Below are 22245 nucleotides of genomic sequence, written 5' to 3' on the forward strand. Positions count from 1 at the left end.
TGTCTGGAGTGATGGCATGCCTGCCCTGGAGCTGGGGGCGCTGCTTACACAGCATGGGGAGAGCAGTGCTGGAGTCAGAGCCGCCTAAGCTAGCAGCCCTGCTGTCCCTGCAGGGTCTCTGGCCCAAAGACAGTGGTTGGGGCCAGATGGGCAGGACTGACCTTGCAGGGACAGCCCAGGCAGCATGAGGCTTCCCCCACACATTGCCCCACCCGCGTGTCTCACCCCAGCCAGCAGTCCCTCAGGCCCGTTCAGCCCTTGGCCCTTCCCTGGGGGCTGCCCACAAAGGGGGTGACTGGTGCCGATGGGGACGGTGGCCTTTGTGTTGTAGATGCTTTGCCCCCTGGGCTGAGACTCACCCAACCGGCCTCCCCCTGGGGCCGCTGAGCGGTCGTCGGACAGTGATGGGTTTTGGTGCCGGCCAGCCTAGGCCGGAGTTGAACCGGTGACGTGGGGGTGGAAAGCTCTACGGGGAGTCTCTTTGCTGTGTAGTGTTGGGGCCCGTGTCTATGGGAGGGGCAGGCAAGAAATACGTTCAGCCCCCACTCCAAGTCCAGACTCCTTCCCCACCTGTTGTTGTGTGCTGCTAGTTCTAAAATCAGAGAGGGGAAACTGAGGCCTCAACTTCTCTGGCACCTGCAGCCCTCTAATCACCCCAGCACCGGCTCCCTGGCACCCAGTGTGCTGTGACTCCTCTGCCCCTCAACTCCCCCATGCCTGCTGTAACCCACACTTCCCAGTGCCCTCTGTGCCATGGCCTCTGACTCCCCTGCATCCTGACTCCTTGGTGCCCAATGTCTGCACCCTGCACAGCAGAACCATGTTGTTTCCCTCCCCCATAGGTGCCCGTGATCCGTAACTGCGGCTCCAATACCCTGAACTTTGAGTTCCATGACACGTCTCCCCGCACAGCGTGCAATGGCACCGCCGAGCCTAGGAGAGCAGCCCCCAGGAGCTCAGGTAACTCCAGACAGGGACGGTGCCGCACAGTGCCGGGTTCAGACAGAGACCCGGGAGAGCCCCTTCTGGCTCAAAAGCCCTTTCCAGCCAGCCCTGTTTCTGGGGACCATGGGCCACGTGACTGGATGCCCAGATCTCAAGGTGCAGCTGTCTCAGTGCATCCCCCTAGCAGTGGCTGTCGACCTGCAAGCTGGAGGTCCCCAGGAGGACAGAGAATTCTCAGGGGCTGAGAAACAGAAGAAGCTCAAATCCAGGCCACTCCCTGTGCCAGGTTTCGGCCCAGCTTCTCTCCCAGATCAGCTCTGACTAACGAAGCCGGGGGCAGCCTGGGGGAGTCACCGAGCTCAGCCAGCCTGGAGAGGCACCTCTGGCAGGGGGCAGGGAGAGAGGTGTGGCCCCTTAGTGCCAGAACGGATGTGCTCCCTTCTTGGGTTGGATAGTACCGGGCAGTCAGAGGATCCGGGCACGTCCCCACCTGGAGCAGCCCATTGCCACCACAGCCCTGCTTGCGGGAGGTTGGTGCTCACGGTGTGGGGTGCCCCCAGAGCTCACAGGGCAGGGACTCGGATCCACCTTTCCCAGCGCTGTATTTAAAGAGTGGTGGGGAAGAGACACTGAGTGGGGAGCTGGGGCCTCCCATTAAAAATAACGTGGCTGTTCTGGGGTCCCTGGACTCCTGGCCCTACACCTGGACACTTGGTGTGGCAGTCTGTCTGTCAGCCCCTGTGTCTGTCCAGGGCCCTATTATCAATGGGGCTGCCATTGTGCTCACCGCCCAGGCCCTCTGGCATATAGCATAAGTTTTGGACTGCCCATGCCCTGAACCCCATCTCTCTCTCTCTGTCTCTCCCCGCCTTGCCTGCAGTGAGCGACTGGTACCAGACCTGGCCTGCCAAAGAAACGAAGCCGCTGAGTTCCCAGGCAGTGCCTGTTCCCCTCCCAGCTGAGTCGGCAATGAGCCCCCTGGAGAACGGCCCGCCGCCTGTGCCTCGCGCAGCCCCCTGGTCTGCCACCTGGACCAAGGATAGCAAGAGGAAGGACAAGCGATGGGTGAAGTACGACGGGATTGGCCCGGTGGATGAGACGGGGATGCCGATCGCATCGCGATCCGTGAGTCCAGGGCGGGAGTGGGTTTAACGGGCCTATAGAAACCCCACTGCTGGGCTGGCCTGCAGGGAGGGGAAGCGTGTAGGAGGTGCTGGCCTCTCACAGTCGGTTCTGATCCCAGTGCCCTAGTGCGGTGCAAAGGGGCGCGGTGCTGAAGGGTAGGGGGCTCAGGAGGAGGCACTCTCCCCTTGCAGCCAGTACTGACCTCAGTGTCCCAGTGCAGTGTTAGGGGGCGCTGTGCAGCAGGAGGTGGCGTCTTTTGCATACGAGTTAAATGCAATGTCCTGGCCATCATTTGACACCTGGCTAGGGCCAGTTGCCCTGCCCCCCCAGCCATGGCATATCGACCCCACTGTAGCTTTCTGCTCCCCCCTAGTCTCCTTGCTGCAGGGCTGCTGCTCCTGATGCCTTGTGTGTTTGCTTCCCACGGCAGAGTGTGGACAGGCCCCGGGACTGGTACCGGAGCATGTTCCAGCAGATCCACCGCAAGCTCCCAGGTAAGGTCACCTCCTCTCTCGGCTCCCCGTAGAGCCACATGCTAGGTGCAGGGGCCTTCCTGCAGCAGCCACGCACCTCTCGTGCCCTCCTCTTCCCTCCCCCAGTCCTGTGGCATGTAACAAGTCTGTCATTCTGCCAGCTCCCCTGCCACATGTGTCTCTCTTTATCCTTATCCCCACCGCCCCACTCCCCTGTGCCTGTTCCTGGCCACATCCCGGCTGCTCCCAGAATTCCCAAGGGCCTCCCCCCTTGCCCTGCTTGTTGGGTTGGGTGAGGGAGCCTGCTTCCCGGCAGACAGGGGAGAGAAGGACCCAAGCTGGGGAGCTGATTTCTGCACCCCTAGCATGTGCCACACCAGACTTTGCCCTGTCTCGGAATCTGCTCACACCAATCTCCCTCCTCTTCCAGAACCGCAGCTGGACTGGGATTTCCACCACTGCACGGGTAAGCATCACATCCTGCTTGCTGGGGACGGGAAGTATCAAGTCCTTTAACATCGGGACTGAGAGCAGGGCCTGGGGGTCCCCTCTCTGCAACCACTGTTCATAGAGAGCAGGGATTGGGACTTTCCTAGGGATCACAGCTTCCTGCCCCCTGTTCATAGGGAACTGGACTTGGGGTGTCCATAGGGACCACAGCTCCCCTCACCAGTCCCTGCCTCCGTGTTCATAGGGAGCAAGGCTTGGGGTGTTCACAGGGGAAACCCCCCGGGAAGGCCCTCACCGGGCTCTGCAGCCCCCTGTGCACAGAGAGCAAGCGGGGTGGAGGGTGTTGGGCTCCTGGGTGGTGCCCTGCGGGAACACACAATCCCTTGCCTGTCCCTCCAGGAGTCTGCGCTGCACCCCTTTCTGCACTGGCACTGACCTGTTTGTCTCCCCCAGAACCACGCCCTCTGGCGCTTGCACGAAAGGGCCTCACGCCAAGTGGCTCCTCTTACCTGCAGAATGGCCTGGACTGGTGAGTATAGAAGTGGGAGTGCTTGGGGGGATGGGACATGCACGCCTCTCCTGTGGGGCAAGCCGGAGATGGGGAGGGGAAGAGACAGGCCTCTAGGCTTCCATCTCTGCCCTGGAATAGATCAACGACTCATCTGTCCACTGTGGCACTTCCTGACATGTCAGCTCAAATAACTGGCCAGGCGGTTCTGCAATCTGACCTGGTGCTGTGCTGGAACAGAGCAGTGGCTGATCTAGCCAGTTATCCTGCCTCTGGTGCATACAAAACCCTTCCTGTGCCACCCCAGTGTGCATTATCATCTCTTGTGAGGACATGCCTTCCTGGCCCCAGGTCTTGATCAGCTTGTACCCTGAAGGATGAGGACTGAGGGCCTTTCTAATCTGATGCTGGCTAGGGGTGGAGGTGCAGAGTCTCTTTGAATAAAGCGATGAATTCAAATTTCAAACCACTGGCCTCAGCAGCAACATCCTGCAGCAGCGAGTTCCACAGGATAACAGCACTGTGTGGAAAGAAATGCCACCTCATCTACACAGGCTTTTCCTGTTCTTTGTGCCCAGATGAGTGTTGTCCTATTGCACTATCCCAGCAGGTATGTCCCTGCTGCAAAGGCCAGGGAGGGGCTGCTCCTCTTCCATACAAACCCTCCACCAGCTTGCAAAATGAAGTTTGTTGGAGCTTTTCCCCCCAGTCTGTCTGGGACCCTGCTGGCACGGCGCAGGGTTGTGAGAGCCAGGCAGCAGGTTTCCATTCACTGTTAAGCCACAGCCAAAGAAGGTCATTCTGTAAATGGGAAACCCTTTGTGTCTAAGGTTTAAATTGTGATGCTTGGGTTTGGTGTGACTGGCTGCCTCTCTGGGACCCTCTCATGTCCGACTTTGTCCCCTGCAGGGATTGAGCAGCCCCTAGTAGATAAGGACAAATTGCGGGGGCACTGGTGAATCCTGCGAGGTGGTGGGATCCCCAGCATGCTTCTCTCCCCGTCACATGATTACACCCAGCTTAGCCGCCACTGGACAAAGCCCCTCTGCTTCACAAGGGTCTGCAATGATGGGATGGCTGTTAAAGGAAAAATCTTGGTGTCTTAACAGCCACTCAAGTGCCTCTTATAGCTCCCAGCCCTGAGGCCAGGGGTAAGGGCACCTGGAACCTGGGCTGCCGGCGGCCGGGTGGGTGGCACTCCCTCCTCTGAGTCAGTGCTGATTCCAATGCCCCAGCATGGCCCTAGGGGTGCTGTGTTATAGGGGTGGGTGGCTCAGTAGGGGGCGCTCTCCCCCTTGCTGATCACAGTGCTCCAGCACAGCCCCTGTGCTGCAGGGAGCGGTGGGAGGCATCTGCCCCTCCGTGTCGCCCATGATCGGGAGGCAGGGAGCGCCGTGCAGCCCTGTTGAAGGGAACAGCAGTGCCCTTTGCAAGCACGTTGGGATGCCCTCGGGAGCTAGGCAGAAGGGCAGAGCTGCTGTCACCCCACTCCCTTCCCCCGCAGGAGGGGCCAGGAGGCCGCCGCCGATGCCGCGATGGAGCCCAGGAGCATTTTCGACTATGAACCCGGGAAATCGTCCGTCCTTGACCATCCCAATCCAGTAGGGAGCCTTCCCCGCCTGGGCACCACCCCGGGCCTGCTCTGGGGGTAGGGGTGGGGAGCTCTTGGCATTTCCTTTGGCACAGACGTGTCTCCACACAGCTTAGCTCCGTTATACTGGCTAGTTCTTGGGATGGGGGCATTTTCTAGGGGGTCTGCACTAATGCGGGACAGCCCGAGCGGGGAAGCAGAGCCCAGGCTGCGCTCCGTCTAGCTGCGCTGGCGTCTCCCGGCTGGAGAAAGCCTGCACTGATCTTGTCGAACTCTTGGGATCCATCCTGGGTCAGCCCCTTGTGCCGGCGCTGCTCCAGGGGTCGGCCCCAGAGCTGCACATGAGAGCTGCAGCCTGCTGTTTGCCTTCCTGTGTGCCATTCCCGCCTGATCACTGGCTTGTGCTCCGTGGCGCTGGGTGGGAGGGCTGGGAAGCGGGGCCTGAGGCTACATTGGGGGTGGGGTGGGGGGGTGACAGCGTGGCCCGGCATGACATGTACGTGTGTGGCTGCTGTGCAGGGCGAGATTCCCAGGCAGCAGCTCCAGGAGTGCTGGCCGGGGCCTGACATAGGAATGTGCTAGGGTGGCTCTCTCTGTCTGTCCCAACTGCAGGCTGCAGAGCCCCAGGCGGGACGTGCTGACAGCTGGTACCAATTTCTGAAGGAGCTGGAGACGGGAAGCCTGGTAAGAGCCTCCTGGTGCTCTTCCCCCTCCCCCGCCCCCAAGCTGCTATGGGGGCAGTGGGATCAAGAGGGCTGCCTGCCGCTATCTCAGCTCCCCCCATGTCCTTTTGCTCCCCCTTTCCTGCCATGTCCCATCAGTGTCTTCCCTCCGCAAGGGACTTTCCCTGCGGCCCCATGAGCCCTGGGACCTGAGTCCAGCCCCACCTGTGACACCCCGCTGGCCTCGCTCAGTGTGCACTGGCCCCCACACCAGCCCCGCCTAGAGACGGGCTGCTGGATCCCTGCCCCACGCCCAGGGCGGGCTCACCACCCGCCTTGCAATGCAGGAACCCTGAGATCCTCCTGGAGGGAGCACGGTGGCCGGAGAACAGTCAGCGGGAGTGGCAGGAGCACCACTGGGGGGTGGGGGGATGATCCTGCCGCGCTCCCTGGCTGGAGCGGATCCACCTTCTCACAGTCCCTGCTAGAGCTGGTGCTTTGCTGACTGCTGCCCACTCCCCCCACCCTGTTGACTTTTGCAGCCTAAGAAGCCCCTGGCTCCGTTTCCTGCAGAGCCTCCCCCGCAGTCCCAGCCGATCGAGGTAAGTGCCGTGCAGCTGGGCCAGCCAGGGCATGTGCCAGGCACGTGCTAGCAAAGCCGGGGCTGCCCTGCGCCCTGGGATGCCGCCCAGTGAGCGTGTGCTAAATGCCTGAGAGGGGGGAGGGGGTCGTGGCTGGGCTATGGCTCCTCCCCCGCAATATGCACTCCCCGCCCACCCCGCTCAGCTGCTCTGCAGCTGTGTTCACTGGCTTCCATGGTGCTTTGTTCCCCCGCCCCCCTGCCTTTCACGGCATGGGAGGTCAGGCAGAGGTTTAAATTGGTCAGCAAAGGCTATAGTGCTGACAAGGCAACAGCCACACCATGTGGCCACAGCACCGTGGCATCCTCACCCCGTGGCACCGCCACGCACCGTCGCCGTGGCAACACCACACCATGCCAGCGTGGTACCGATGCACCTTTGCGGAGTCCTGGCACTGGGGTATCACGTCAATGTGCATCCCCCACCACCACCCCTCCGGCACCACCGGGCAGGGTCACACCCTGGCATCGGCCCGGCCTCACCCCCTCCGAGAGTGCGACCAGGCAGGGTGCTGGCTGGGCCCTGACGCACGCTGTGTCCGTCTTCCCCCCAACCAGGTGTTACTGGAGAGAGAGCTGCAGCAGCTTAGCGAGGAGTTGGACAAGGACATGAAAGCCCTGGAGACACATCGGCACCCCTGCAAGGTACCCCCCCTGCCTCCACTGCCCGGGGGCAATCCTTTCCGCATAGCTATCGCTGCTTATTGCTTCCAGCTCCCGCTGACCAACTGGCTCAGCTGGTGCCCTTTCCCTTCCACATCCTCTTCTCTCTTCCACTCCGCAGGCCTTGCCAGCGCCTCCTGGGGCCTGCGCTCATCACTGCAGAGCAGCAGGGGCTGGTGTGCGTGAAGGGAGGGGTGTTTTGTCTCGACTTCACATCTCTGGGTTGGCTCCGCGTGTAAATGACATCCGTTGTGTCAGCACACGGCGCTGAGTTTGCATCCCGACGGAGAGCTGTCCGTTTCTCACCTCCCACTGGCAGAGCTCCTGCTGGGGACTGGTGCCTGGATCCACACTCTACGGACATATTGTCCGTCCTTATACAGCCCTAGTGCCTGATGAAGCATCAGTACGTACCCTTCCCCGTGATACTAGCAACCAGTGGGACACTGGCTTTCATTTGAGACCTCGCATGACGGTCTTTGGTGAACCACAGTGAACATACCCAAATCAGGATATACCTCTGGGCCCCTTGACAGCTGGCATTAAGAGGTTCTTGGGTCGCAGGGATACAGGGCCTCTCTCCCCCTCGGGGGCACTGACTCTAATCCAGCCCCAGATCGTGGGGCTGGCTGGCTCAAGGGGACAGGGAGGTTGATCCACATGCTCACAGACCCTCGCTCTCCTCAGGAATCAGGAGCTTGGCGTTGACTCTGTGCCCAGTGGAGACGTTGCCAGCAGCTCTGCTTGCTGGCTGGGATCGGCGGGCAGCGCCAGGGTACCCCAGTATCGAGGGTAGGGGAAGCTCTTACAGACCCCGCCACCAGGGTACAAAGGTCGCACGGGCCTGGATTGGCTGAACTAATCCCCAGCAAGCGTTCCCACACGAGGCACTCTGCAGGTAGCGGTGTCAAAGCCTCATCCAGGCCTGGCGCTGCCCAGCCCTCTCTGCCAATAGCCACGCGGGGTACCAGGCTCTATCTCTGGACCCTCTCTGCCCCCAAAGGCACTGTCTGTTTAGCTATTTTGTAACACCTGCCTACCCCCGCATTCATTCCTCTGTCTAATCTAATCTATTGCCTATCCCGAGATAGACTCTTCCTTTATCCACCTGTCGTAGTTCTAACACGCCGTCACCATAGCATCTAGGCACTGTCCGTCTGTCCTCCATCCATCTGCCAGCCTTGCTCTCTCCCTCCCCCCGACCCCAATAAAAAGAACCAGTCCCAGGTCCCCCATTCGCCCTGACAAACCCCGTGGGCCCGGGTTTGGGTGGCAGCTTGGGAGTTTATGCGACACACCTCTGTCCCTCCCTGCCTGTCTCCCCATCTCTCTGCCTCCCCCTATCTCCATGGCCCTGGCCCTCTGTCTGTCTGATTGCAGGGGTCGGCAACCTTTGAGAAGTGGTGTGCCAAGTCTTCAGTAATTTAAGGTTTCCCGTGCCAAAATAAATTTTACATTTACAGGGGCCCCTGACAGAACCCCAGACTGGCAGCGGGCTTAACGGGGCCGGCGGCAGGGACCCCGGCTGTCAGGGGCTGGTGGACGGAACCCCAGACCCGCAGCAGGCTGAGCAGCTCAGCACGCTGCTGGTCTGGGGTTCTGTCTACCACCTGCGCTGCCGGTCGGGGGTTCCGTCCGCCGGCTCCTGCCAGCCGGGGTCCCAGCCGCCGGCCCCGCTCAGCCGCTGCCGGCCCGGGCTTCTGTCCATTCAGGCCGGCAGCGGGCTGAGCGGGGCCGGGACCTCAGCTGGCAAGGGCCTGGCAGCCAGAACCTTACACCGGCAGCTGGCTGAGCGGGGCTGGCGGACGGATCCCAGACCGGCGGTGAGCTGAGCGGCTCAGCCAGCTGACGGTCTGGAGTTCCAGCCGCCGACTCCTGCCAGCCGGGGTCCTGGCTGTCGGCCCTGCTCTGCCTGCTGCCGGCCTAGGATTCTGTTCACCCAGGCAGGCAGGGGGTTGAGCGGGGCCGGTGGCCAGGACCCCGGCTGGCAGCAGCGTGCCAGTAAAAATGGGCTTGCGTGCCATAGGTTGCCCACCCCTGGTCTGATTGCCTGCCTCCCTTGCAGTTGTCCCCCTCTCTCTGCAGGGGCCATGGCACCGAGACCCCTGGCCTCCCCCCGCAGAGATGTTGGACTCTAGGACCCTGCTCTGGCCCCACTGGCTGGCTCTCCTTCCCTGCCGGATGGGCCAGCTCTCCCTGCTGGCTTGTTATTGGCTCCTCACTGCCAGGACTTAGACTCCGGCTTCCCGCACAAGACAGCCTCTTGGATGATTAATTTTCTCTTTCCCCCCCGTCTCTCGCTGTCTCTCCCTGCAGACTTCCTCGGCGGCTCCCTGCGCTTGCTCCCCTTGCCCAGCCTCTGTCGCCTGGTGAGTACAGCCAGGTAAAACGGGGTGTTCGGGCTGGTATGCCGGGCGTCCCCCGCCCAGGTGAGGCAGCCTTTGGTTAGCTGGCGTCATCCCGCAAGCAGCTCGGTCCGCCCAGCTGCCTGGGCTGGTGAGCTCAGAGCGGATTAGGAGAGGTGCAGAAAAGGGGGGAGCGGGGGAGAGCTGAAGAGCGAGCGAGGCGGAGAGAGAGGAAGGAAGGGTGTGACGGGAGAAGAGAGGAAGGAAAGAAGAGCCCCTTGCTCATAAGTTAAGCCTCAAGAGTTAGGGCTCCTCAGAACCGCTTGTTCTGGGCAGCGGGGGTAGAGGGCACTTGGGAAGGGATTGGAGGACCAGAGGATTGGTGGCAACTAGCAGCCGTCCCCAAGGGGCCGTGCGGGCCTCTATGCCAGGGTGTGCCTGGGTGAGCACACACCTTCGAGCGCCCCACCGCTGCCCTGAACAGCCTGCTGCTCCCCGGCAGGTAATGGGGCTGCAGCTCCCAGCCAGGTGCCTTTCCCGTGTCGCATGCCCCGTTGTAGGGATTTTCCAGCCAGCCAGCTTAGTTCACATTGAGCTCTGTCAGGTCCCACCCCACAGCAACGCAGATGTTTCCCAGCATAGGCGTGACCTGAGCTCGGAGCCTGGGGTCTGTCTGCTCTTTCCATGCACTTGCATTTTGGAGCAGATCATCACATTCTTTCAGCGTGTTCAGTATCCGGGGCGGTTCCTCGCTCTCTCTCACCATCAGTCACAAGGGCAGCGCCTACAAGGGGTTAAGCAGAATTCCCAGGAAATCTTCCTCTGAGGCCTCAGATTCTGTCCCTGCAGCCACAGGAATCAAAAACAAACACTCCACTTGTAGGTCCTACCATAAACAATGGGCAGTTAGGCCCTGGAAGAAGCCAGGCCTTTGCTTTCCTTCCTGGGGGCTGTAGTGGATCCATAGGGGCCTCCCGGGGAGGAGAACAGGGAGCAAGTCACGAGGGAAGTGCACTCCCTGTCTGTCTCTGGACAAGGGGGGCATAGGGCAAGGTGCCCCTCCCCCAGGTGTCCTGCTCTGCCACACACCCTCTCCGGAGGCCCACTTGTTTTCCCTCTGCATCACTCAGGTGCCTGGGAAAGAGGCGCTGTTCCTTTAAGAATTCAAAGTTAAACTTTAGCCAAGTAGCTGTAGCCTGCCAACTCCTTGTTGTTGCTGCTGTCTCAGTGCTTCCTGCCGCGCGGCCCTGCACAGGGAAGGGAGGAACCAGCGCTACCCGCCTGGCTGCCAGGGTAGGAGCAAACGTCGTGTACCCACTCTGGCTGAGGGGGGCAGGGCGTGCCAGGACCTGGCCAGGGCAATGGCCCGCAGGGGCAAAGAGGAAGTGGCAGGGGCAGCTGCAAGGCCAGAACCCAGATTCCTGTCGTTCCCTTCTCCCAGCTGGAACTAGAACCCAGGAGTCCCGACCCCCAGCCACCCACCCTAACCCACTAGACCCCACTCTGCTCCTGGAGCTTCGAAGAGAACCCAGGAGTCCTGACCCCCAGCCTTCTCCTGGTTTGGCTGTGGGTGAGATGTAGGGAGGGGTTGGCTCTCTGGGTGGGAGCAGGGGTCTGGCTCTTTTGGGGCCATGGGGGAGGAGGGGAAGCAGCCCGAGAGCAGGGGCTGTGCCTCGGGTTGCCTGGCAGCCAGGTGGGGCTGGCTGGCTGCTCAGAGACTCCCCCTGGGCGACTCCAGCGATGGGGCTGGTTTGTTTTCGAATGGGCGGTGGAGGTGGGACCCAGCAGGGACACACCCCGTGTCAGCTGCTCCTGGCCATAGCTCTGCACTGGTGAAGTAATGCCGGCGGTTGGAGTCTGTGCCCTCGGCATCCTGTTAGAAGCAGCCCCTGGCTGAGCTGCGGGTACGCTGTGCGTCTGCTCCAAGGGGTCTGGGCAGGGCTGTCCCCGGGGTGCAGTAGGCTGCCTGGTAGCTCTCTCCCTTCCCTGACTGGAGTCCCAGTTACCCCGCTTCTCCCCCACAGGAACCCACCCCTGCTGGGGGGGGCACGCCATGCTGTCAGCGCCCTGCTTATGTTACACCCCCTAGGACTCCCAAGCCAACCACCACCAGGCCCTTGGAATAGGAGGCTCTAGCTGTTCCCAAAGGCATGGCACCAGTCTGTGGGGGGCTGTCGGGGGGGAGGAGGGGGAGCAGGCATGCAGGGTCTGTGTGTTGCTGCGTGGGCTGTGCGTCCTAGCAGATAATCCCTCCCTATGGATCACCAGCCATGACCTGGTCCCTTGATTTCCTCTTGGGATCAGGCCGGGGCTCCCTGGTTTTGGGCCTGGTTATCCACAGAGGCCCATAGTCTCTCTGACTGACTCTCTGCTCTTGCTCCAGCAGCCCGCTGTCTGCCTGCCATTCCCATCCTGCCTTGGGGCAGAGCCCCCCCGCTGCCCGACACCGCCCGCCTGCCAGCCCCAGCATGGAGAGAGGGGGCCTGGGCCTGGCCACGAGCGATTGGAGCCGGTCTCCCCCCAGGAAAGGTGAGGATCTCAGCACACCGCCATGTCCTTCGAGGAGCTATTCCTCTCTGCCCTCTGACCCCCATTCCTCTGCTGCTGCTCACTCCTCCACTATAGCCCTCTCCAATCCCTCCTTCACTCATACTGTCCTGTCTGCTGGGAATCCCCCTCAAACCATGGAGCTATTCCCCCCGCTTTGAGTACTACCTTGACATCTGCCTTTCCCCTTCCCCTTTTCCCCACCCAGCCTCCCTCTCTGGCTCACCTGTGGTCAAATCGTGGATGTAAGACGCTACATGCACTGGTCTCATCCACCCCTCCGCACCCCAGTGGCATGGCTTCCCAGCTGCCTGCGGACTCAACCCAGCCATCTAAGGGCTCCTCCCTTTGCACTGGGTTTTGGGCAGAGGTCGAACTGGGGTGTGGGGAAGAGAGCCGTACCCTTCCAAGCTCCACCCAAAAACCAAGCTCTGCCCACTGGAATAGTGACCTATTTAACTCTGCTGACACTTAAGTGTCACTGATGGCATCTGAGCTAACCCGCACTGAGATGAATGGGGCAGTTTGCCCCTCTCAGAGCGATTTTTGCAGGCTATCTGCAGACTCAGGCAGATGTCACTGCATTACCTGCATGTATTTCAAGTTTTCAAGGTTTTCTTCCCAACCGCAACGACATAAGAACATAAATAAGAACATAAGAACTGGCTTACCCATCCTGGATAGGTAAGGAAAGGTGTCCCTAGACTCTGTTTGTCAGAGGGTGGAGATGGATGGCATGAGAGAGATCACTTGATCATTACCTGTTAGGTTCACTCCCTCTGAGGCACCTGGCATTGGCCGCTGTCGGTAGACAGGATACTGGACTGGATAGACCTTTGGTCTGACCCAATGTGGCTGTTCTTATGTTTAACATACTCTTTTTTTTTTTAAATGGAAGTGGAGATTCTGGAGAACAAGACAGCAGCTTGTGGGTGCACAGTTGTCTCCTGGCCCAACCCAACCTGGCTCTGGGCCTATTGTGCTGCTCCTTATGAATGACCTAAGAGTGGATGGTGTCACAGACAGAGAGCTGTACTTCGGGCACTGGCTGGTGTAGATGTACCCTAGTAGCAGAGCTCTGGTCATGTTCACTGGGGAGCAGCTGGATTGGCAGAAATTTGCTTATTTGAGTCTATTTTGGTAGATGCAAAGGAGTCTGTGTGCCTGTGAGCTGTCAGGAGAATGTTAATGGGCTGTATCACCTAGTGGATAGAGCACTGGACTGGGGCTTGGTAAACCTGGGTTCAGTTCCTGGCTCTGCCACTGGTCTGTTGGGTGACCTCAGGCAAGTCACTTCCCCACTCTGCCTCAATTTCAGTGTAAAATGAGGCTAATGACACTGACCTCCTGTGTAAAGTGCTTTGAGATCTGAGACAAGCTAGAGGTGCTATTAATACTTTGAGACAGTGAGTCCAGACTGGAGGGGCGGGTTAGAGTGATTGTCCTCAGCCTACAGAGAGAGGAAGCAGCTCGTCCAAGTTCGTGGCAGAGCTGGGACTAGAACCAGGTCTCTTGACTCCCAACCGCTGAACTACGCCGCCTCTTCGCAGTCTGGGAGAGGTGCAGGCACTCAGAACCCAGGTGTCCTGGTCCTTCCAACTCAGCCGCCTGTGGTGTGTGGAGCCCTCCCATGCCCATGGCTGGATACAGGGATGGGAAATGCACCTCCGCTGGCGTCTTGTCTCTGCAGATTCAGAGCATCCCGTTGTATTGGAACAGTGCTGGGTGTCTCCTCGTAACACCCGCCTTCCTCAGCCACGGGGGCTGTCAGGAGAGCTGTGAGTGCCCCACCAGAGGATGACGTGCTCATCCCCCTGTTTCATGGTTCTCTGCAGATCCCCCAGGCCACCCTGGGAAAAGCCCCTTGGCTGATGAAAGTGAGTCCATAGAGGCGGTGGATGGACCAGTGAGGAGAGAGGACAAGAAGGTGAGGCACGGCCTTTTTCCTTGGGAACGTCCTCCACTTGCAGCTGACAGAGCTGGGACACTGGGTTGGTGAGACATGGGAGAGAGCTTGCAGGTGTGTCTGCAGCTGGCGGGGCAGCAGGTCACTTTTTATCCAGCTAGCGTGGGCCTGGGACCAGTCATGGATTCTGGGGATTGCCGTGGTGCCAACTAACCATAGATGCTACTGAGCCAGCTGCAGGGCTAGGGGGCCTAGACAAGGGAGACTGCCACCAGTCTGTGTACGGGAGAGAAGAACTAGCCAGAGACTGGGGCTGGCATCTCTTCAGGGGACCCAGGAGCACTGGGAGAAGTGACCAAGCAGTGGGTGGGTTCTGGATCTCCCTCAGGAATCAGTGACTACAGGGTAGGAGGCTGGGTTCTAGGGACTGGACTTGGCTGGGGGCCTGGGACCAGGACCTTCCTAGGACCCTGGGGCTCTGGCTGTGATCTGATTTGGTTTTGCCCTCTTTGACCATTTCTCTCCCCCACCCCAGATGAAAGCTGCTCGCGTCAAGTTTGACTTCCAGGCTGAGTCCCCAAAGTAAGTGGCACTCAGTGGATCTTTGTTGTTTCCAGACCTGAGGTCCCCTAAGCGGGTCTGTTCCTATCGGTGTAGCTATCCCTCTCTGTCCTGGTGGACCCAGCCACCATGCCAGCTGTGGAAGTGGCCTGTATTTTCTCCCTCTCCTGGGTGGGTTTCGTTGGTCATTTTGAATCCTTGGGGAATGGTGGAGAGGGACCTGGCCTATGCGATGTGGGCTAGCCTCTCTGTCCCCTGGCTGCTCCTGCAGAGAGAGGAGAGCAGCTGGGGCAGGCCGGGAAGAGGGTGCCGACTTCCCCCTCACTGGGTCTAACCTCACCAGAGAAGAATGCATGGAAGTGAAGTCTTCCCAGGGGAGCGATTATGGACTAGAGTGGGGCTGGCATGTCCTGAAGGGTGAACCTAATGCCTGGCTCAGCCTCGGGCTCCATCATCAGGCCCCTTGCGAAGTGGGCATCCAGTGGGACCGGGTCAGCAGCAAGTGAACTCCCTACAGCCAGGCCTTGAGATGTGTCCCTGCTGAGGGCAGGAAGCCAGGACTCAGCCCAGCATCAGGAGTCATAGGTGGTTCTTTGACCCCGCGGATGTCTCTAGGGGCAAGGGAGCTGCTGGCTGAAGGGGGCAGGCGCCAGCCCCTGGGAAGGGCCTGTGGGCCATGATGCTCTGCTTTGACCTTTCAGGGAGCTGACCATGCAGAAGGGAGACATCGTCTATATCCACAAGGAGGTGGACAGGAACTGGCTGGAAGGAGAGCACTATGGGAGGGTGGGCATATTCCCCTCCAACTACGTGGAGGTAAGGACGGGGCTGCTGCTAACACGATTGCAAGCCTGGCGGGAGGGGCGCACGCCCAGGGCGGGTCCCGAACTCGGCATCGAGGCTGGCAAGCTGCTTCCTGGACAAGTGTTCTCAATTCAGCACTTGGCACAGGTGCATGGAGTAATAGAGACGTGCCCTCTAGTGGCCAGTGCTGGTATCACGCCTGCATCTGAACAGGAGCAGCCATCAACACCCTCTTCCAACCCCTCCCGCAGCCCGAAGGTAACTCAGGCTAGGTCTACACTATCCGCCTGAATCGGCGGGTAGAAATTGATCTCTCGGGGATCGAATTATCGCGTCTCGTTGGGACGCAACAATCGATCCCCGAATCCACATGCTTACTCCACCAGCGGAGGTAGGAGTAAGCGCCGTCGACGGGGAGCCGCGGAGGTCGATTTTGCCGCAGTCCTCACAGCGGGGTAAGTCGGCTCCGATATGTCGAATTCAGCTATGCTATTCGCGTAGCTGAATTTGCGTATCTTAAATCGACCCCCCCACCCACACCCACACCCGTAGTGAAGACCTGCCCTCAGACACCAGGACAGCAGAAACCCTGGCAGGACCAGCTGCCCCGCTGTGGGGACGGAGCGCTCCCAGACCCGACAGCTCCCTCTTCCCAAGCCCAGATCTCCTCTCTGCTGCTACTGAACAGGCTGGATGTGCCAAGCCTGCGGAGCTAGAATAGACCAGGCGTTTCCTAATATCCCATTGACATGACTGGCTGATAGCAGGGTACAGGGAGAGGGCCAGCAGCACTGAAAGGTTAACCCCTTTCCCCTACACCTGGGGGTCTTGAAATGGAACATGCCCCACCCCAGCAAGAGGGGGCAGTATCGAGGCAAGGGCTGGATGGGGCGCTCCGGACAAACAGCTTCCCACCAGCCGCTGCCGTGCTCCGCTTACCCTGCTCCCTGTCTCTCACAAACAGATCCTGCCTCCCACCGAAGTGCCCAAGCCCATCAAGCCACCCACCATCCAGGTGCTGGAGTACGGAGATGCCCTGGCTCAGTACAACTTCAAAGGGGACCTGGCGGTGGAGCTGTCCTTCCGCAAGGTACAGAACCCACCCGGTAAAGGGTGCTGGGCGCGGGGAGCACAGAACGGTCACGAGGAATCTCATTGCAGAAGCTGTTACCTTCAGGTCACAGTTCAGTGCCAGCCCAGGCTGGTAATGACCAAAAGTCATTCCCATCTGACAGCTGTTCAGTGGCCTCCATGAACTTTGTTTGCTGGGTCTCAGACCAGCGCCTGGCCCTATAGCTGGCAGCCTCAGGGACTCGTCCCTGACGGGGCGTAGTGGAGAGGGACCCAGCTTATGTGATGCGGACTAACCCCTCTGTCCCCTGGCTACCCCTGCAGTGTAGTTCTCTGCACTGGTCTCTCCTGGGGACTGAGCTGGATATGCAGCATGTGTGGGGTGGTGGCGCATCATAGGACTGGAAGGGACCTCAAGAAGTTTTCTAGTCAAGTCCCCTGCATTCATGGCAGGACTATGTATTATCTAGACCATCCCTGACAGGTGTTTGTCCAACCTGCTCTTAAAAATCTCCAATGATGGAGATTCAACAATCTCCCTAGGCAATTTATTCCAGTGCTTAACCACCCTGCAGTTGGGAAGTTTTTCCTAATGTCCAACCTAAACTGCCCTGGCTGCAAGTTAAGCCCGTTGCTTCTTGTCCTGTCCTCAGAGGTTAGCATCAGGTGATCTTGGCCCGAATCTGTTTTGTGGATGCTCAGAAGGTGTTGGTCTCCAGAGTGGCCAGTCCAGAGCCCTTCCCCAGCACTGAATCCACTTGCAAAGAGCCATGTCGTAGTGACGCCCGCTGGGCTAAAAACGAGCATCACCCTCAGGCGACTTGCTCTGGGGGCTGAGCTGCTCAGCACCAGCGGCACTCCCCTCTGTGGCACAGCACTGCGCAGCCGGCTGGACTGGACATCGCACGACTGGACAGACCAGTGGGGCTAGGAGACAGGAAACCAGACTGGCTGGACCTGCTGGAGCAGGAGATAAGAGTACCAGGGTGGGCTGGTCTGTTCTGAAAGGGCAGGAAGCCTTACGACAGATGCAACACAGGCTGACGTGTGGCATGTCCCTATCCCGGGGGCTCCTAACCTTGCCCCTCTCTCCATCCACAGGGCGAGCGCATCTGTCTGGTCCGCAAGGTGGATGAGAACTGGTATGAGGGACGGATCTCTGGCACCAGCCGCCAGGGCATCTTCCCGGCCAACTACGTGCAAGTGGTGAAGGAGCCGCGGGTCAAGGCCTCAGAGGAGTTCCCTTCCTCCCCAAACTTGACTGCCCCTGCCTCCCCAAGGCTGCTGGCACACGCAGGCTCACCGGCCCAGCTGCACTCGCCCGGTAGCCAGCGTTCCGACCCCTCGTCCTCCTTCCTGGCCGGCTCTCCCACTGCCCAACGGCGCGGCACGGAGGGGGGCACCCTGTCGTCCTCGCCGCGCCATTTCGGCTTCACCTTCCCCGCCTCCCCCAAGCTGCAGCACGCCGGAGTCTCGTCCAGCGTCCTGCAGGGGCCCCAGAGCCCTCAGCTGGCCCCCAGCACCACCTTGGTCTCCCCCCTGACTCTGAGCCCGAGCCCGCAGCCTCCGGCCGCCTCCCGGCCACAGGAGACTCCACCCGCTGCTGCGCCCTCCTCGCTCCCTGGGCAGGTGAGACAGTCGTGCTTCTCCTTCAGTCCTTCCTTCCCCGGATCGCCCTGCCCCAGGGGCCCTGCCCTGCCCAGCCTGCAGCGCAAGGACCCCAGCTCCCTCCAGTGCAGCCCCTGCAGCTGTCCCAGGACAGCTGGTGAACCTGCACGCACCCCTGGAGTGCAACCACCCTCCCCTGTAGCCCCCAATGCGTGGGGGTCAGCATCTGTCCTCTGGGCTCTCTCCCTCCCTTCTCCCCACCACTGGGCTAATTCCCCCAGTGACGCAGTGGGAGTGCCCATCCCCTCCACCTCCAGCACCCTCTCCTAGCGCTGCTCTCATTGTCTAGTGCACCAAACTCTTCCCTCTCCCTTGCAGAGCTCCACCCTTGAAGCCCCAGTACCTGCCGGCTGCCATCTGGGTGGTGCTGGGCACCTCCCCAAGGCCCCCCCATCTGACAACGGCTCCAGCATACAGTGGACCCCGTAAGTGTAGCCGGATCGACGGCTTCCCTGTCTCAGTGAAGGGCGGAGAGGAGCAGGGACCTCCTACTCCATTTGGAAGCCAGCCAAGCCAGCCTGGGGAAGTGACCCGTGCCGAGGGCTGGCTGCAGACACCCCGCTGAGGCGCTGGGCTGGAACAGTGTCTGAATTGTTACCCCAAACAAGGGCCTTTTCAGAGCCGCTTGCGCAGTGAGCTGCGACCAGCGGATGCTGCTGGCAGCTGTACCAGGTGCCCGCCCAACACTGCAGACCCCCTGCTGGCGGGCTGAGTGCCCCCAACACGCCTGTCTCTGTCGATGCAGTGCGGGAGCGGCCAATGGGAGGGAGGGGGCTCTGCTGACTCGGTGGGCCCAGCTCGGTTCCTAGAACCCGCTGTGCCAGGCCAGCGCATGAGCTGTACTGAGGTGGGAGCAGGATCTCACGGGCTGATGGTGCCTTGCAGGTTCCAGGCCATTTATCAGTACAGACCCCAGAACGAGGACGAGCTGGAGCTGCATGAAGGGGACTGGGTGGACGTCATGCAGCAGTGTGACGACGGCTGGTTTGTGGGTACGTTTGCCGGCTGGGAGCCTAACAGGTGGAGGGAGGGAGACTCTACCCATGGGAGTGCTGGGGGGAGCAGGACAGGAGCTCCTAGTGACTCCAGTCCCAGCCTCTCCCAGCGGGGGCGCCGTAGGGGATGGTGCAGGACCGGCCCATGGGGGGAACACCAGCCTCAGGGCCCTCCGGCAGAGGGTGGTGTTGGAAGGAGGTGAGTTTCTCCTGCAGGGCAGCCTCAGACCCCTCCCTCATGGCCCTCCCTTTGTCTTCCCACCCCCAGGTGTGTCCAGGAGAACCCAAAAATTCGGCACCTTCCCTGGCAATTACGTTGCCCCTGTGTAACATCCCCCTGCCCCACATCCCAGCACGAGCCAAGAGGAAGCTGCATCTGCGACTCAGGCTCCTGCAGCCTACCCAGAGCCTGCGTCGCGCCCTGAGACAAGGAGAGGAACGAGGAGATGGGGATTTGGACCAGCCCAGCCCCCGCCCCCACGGACATTCCCAGCAGGACCCTTTTGGTGGCTGTTGCTGGGGAGCTCGGCACTGGGACGGGCCTCTGCCTCTCCTAGTAACAGACCCCCCCTTCCCTGTCCCAGTCACTCAGCTCAGCTTCCAGCACTGCCTCTGGGGCTCCCTCTAACGGGGACCAGTCCCTGTCCTTTCCCTCCCCCATGGGGTTCCCTCTAATGGGGGCCAGTTCCTGTCCTTCACACCCCCCCCATGGAGCTCCCTGTAGCAGGGACCAGTCCCTGTCCTTTCCCTCCCCCATGGGGTTCCCTCTAATGGGGACCAGTTCCTGTCCTTCCCCCCGGCCCGTGGGGCTCCCTCTAGCGGGGACCAGTCCCCCAGCCTTAGGCCCCCGTGGGGCTCCCTCTAGTGGGGACCAGTCCCCCAGCCTTACCCCCCCCTTGGGCTCCCTCTAGTGGGGACCAATCCCCCAGCCTTACCCCCCCCATGGGGCTCCCTCTAGCGGGGACCAGTCCCCTAGCCTTACCCCCTCTGTGGGGCTCCCTCTAATGGGGACCAATACCCCAGCCTTATCCCCCATAGGGCTCCCTCTAACATGGACCAATCCCCCAGCCTTACCCCTCGTGGGGCTCCCTCTAACGGGGATCAGCCCCCCAGCCTTACCTCCGTGGGGCTCCTTCTAATGGGGACCAATCACTGTCCCCCCCGTGGGGCTCCCTCTAACAGGGACCAATCCCCCAGCCTTACCCCCCATGGGGCTCCCTCTAACAGGGATCAGTCCCTCCCCTCCCCAGGGGCTCCCTCTAATGGGGACCAGCCACTTCCCATGGGGCTCCCTCTAACAGGACCAGTCCCCCAGCCTTACCTCCAGGGGGCTCCCTCTAATGGGGACCAGTCCCCATCCCTGCCCCCAGGGCTCTCCCTGGCAGGGAGTCTCGCCCTGTGCCCGCTCAATAAATATCTGCCAGTCTGTGCCTTGCTGCAGAAGGCGTCTGCATCCCGGGGGAAGGGGCTGTTAGTCCTTTTCCTCCAGCTGAACCCCAAAGCGGGACGCTGCTTTCTCCCTGGGGGCACAGAACACTAGATCTGCTCCACCACGACCTCTGAAGGGAAGCGGGCACTGAGCCTGCCCTCTGCACCTCCATGGACCCAGCGTGCTGTGCTGAACCCTGTGCCTGCATGAGTGGGGGGTGGGACGAGGACTTGGGGAGGGCAGACTCCTCCAAGCTGCCTGTAAAGAGCCGGCCATGGAAACCTGATCTGCTTGTCCTCTGTTATTAAAGATCAGCCTCACCCCATGCGAAGGCCCCGCCTGGTGTTCGTCAGGGACGGGCGGGAATCCATGCAGCAGGGCAAAGGGCAGCTTGTGGCCAGTGGAACCCTGAGGCAGACGCCCTTGTTGCCAATGCCAGGATGCACCGCATGTGATAGACCTGCTCTGAGCAGCGGGCAGTGTCCTAGCTCGGATCATGCTCCCCTTGCCCTCTGCTGGGTGCAGCCATTTCTATTCTGTATCAGCTTGGCTGCTCGCCAGTCACCGCAGGCTGAGCACCCCCTAGAGCATCTCTTCACACTCGGTGGGTGATGGCAGACCATGGGGCACGATGTGCCCTGTCAGACCTGCTCAGGCCAAGCATGAATACATAAAAGGTGGTTACAAGGAAGAGGGAGAAAAATTGTTCTCCTTGTCCTCTGAGGATAGGACAAGAAGCAATGGGCTTAAACTGCAGCCAAGGCGGTTTAGGTTGGACATTAGGAAAAACTTCCTAACTGTCAGGGGAGTTAAGCACTGGAATAAATTGCCCGGAAAGGTTGTGGAATCTCCCTCATTAGAGATTTTTAAGAGCAGGTTAGACAAACACCTGTCAGGGATGGTGTGACCGGGGTCCTTGTGGGGAGCCAGCTATGGTCACTCAGTTAGGGTGAACTGCAAAGAATGGGGCAGACAATCCCCATAAAGCTGGTGGATATGCCGAAGCTTTACCAACCAGCACAAAACAGCTTCTCTATTACCTTACTGGTTACTCAGAAGTCCAAACAACACAGTTCCCTTAAAATGATCCAGCCTCCATCCAGGTACCCACATCAAATATGATGAAAATGTCTGTAAATCTTATTTCCTCATATAAAAGAAAAGGTTCTACCAACCCCAAAGGATCGGACACATTACCTCCCCGGTTATTGAATATTCCAGATCTTACCTAAACACACACTACAGCCAATTCTTATTAACTAAACTAGAAGTTATTAAAAAACAAAAGATCGGGAGTATGGTTAAAAGATCAATATGCATATAGACATGAGTTCAATTCAGTGAGGTGCAGATTCATAGCAGAGATGGTGAGCTGTGTCGTTGTAAGGAGTTCTTTCAGAAATAGTTAATAGATTATAGTCCAATGTCCAAATCTCATATTCAGGGTGTACCAGCATAACCGGGACCTCAGTCTTGCAACTCAAACTTCCCCTGGTGAAGCTTAAGCAGATCTGAGATGACAGAATCAGGACCTAAGGATCTTTTATACACTTTCATGTCTTTTGATTAGTTGGGAGTTCAAAAGGTAATTAGGATGACTGGAGGAAGTCCATCATTGGTACTTAGCCATAGAATTAACATAAGGCAATTTGCTTGTTCCTCCACCATTCACAGAGTATTTGCTATACATTTCAAAGAGAGATGAATACAGAGATATCCCATGTTTACAATTCATTTACATGATAGGATGCTCTTTTGACCTCTGAATTATGAGAATGCAGCATAGACAGCGACTGTTGATTACATTGTCTACCTTACTCATAAGTATGTAAATACACAAAAACACAAACATTATCTCCTCA

General features: G+C 59.6%; 1 protein-coding gene across 4 annotated transcripts in view; it reads left to right on the top strand.

Annotated features, from left to right (window-relative positions):
* SORBS3 (sorbin and SH3 domain containing 3) overlaps positions 1-22245 on the top strand; it is a 42621-nt gene extending 20376 nt beyond the window's left edge. For 3 of the 4 annotated variants that reach the window (XM_054017333.1, XM_054017332.1, XM_054017331.1), the window contains exons 4-22: positions 843-960; positions 1826-2070; positions 2501-2564; positions 2974-3009; positions 3447-3522; positions 5006-5102; positions 5705-5776; positions 6297-6356; positions 6953-7039; positions 9374-9426; positions 11786-11931; positions 13785-13876; positions 14391-14437; positions 15118-15232; positions 16185-16310; positions 17393-17920; positions 18278-18384; positions 18845-18951; positions 19223-22245. In XM_054017333.1, coding sequence (XP_053873308.1) covers positions 843-960; positions 1826-2070; positions 2501-2564; positions 2974-3009; positions 3447-3522; positions 5006-5102; positions 5705-5776; positions 6297-6356; positions 6953-7039; positions 9374-9426; positions 11786-11931; positions 13785-13876; positions 14391-14437; positions 15118-15232; positions 16185-16310; positions 17393-17920; positions 18278-18384; positions 18845-18951; positions 19223-19284 — 2238 coding nt within the window. In that variant the 3' untranslated portion in view covers positions 19285-22245. The remainder of the gene's footprint in view (positions 1-842; positions 961-1825; positions 2071-2500; positions 2565-2973; positions 3010-3446; positions 3523-5005; positions 5103-5704; positions 5777-6296; positions 6357-6952; positions 7040-9373; positions 9427-11785; positions 11932-13784; positions 13877-14390; positions 14438-15117; positions 15233-16184; positions 16311-17392; positions 17921-18277; positions 18385-18844; positions 18952-19222) is intronic. The other variant, XM_054017334.1, reaches the window with a different exon arrangement.

This window comes from Malaclemys terrapin, chromosome 2 (genome assembly GCF_027887155.1).
Source record: "Malaclemys terrapin pileata isolate rMalTer1 chromosome 2, rMalTer1.hap1, whole genome shotgun sequence".
NCBI lineage: Eukaryota > Metazoa > Chordata > Testudines > Emydidae > Malaclemys > Malaclemys terrapin.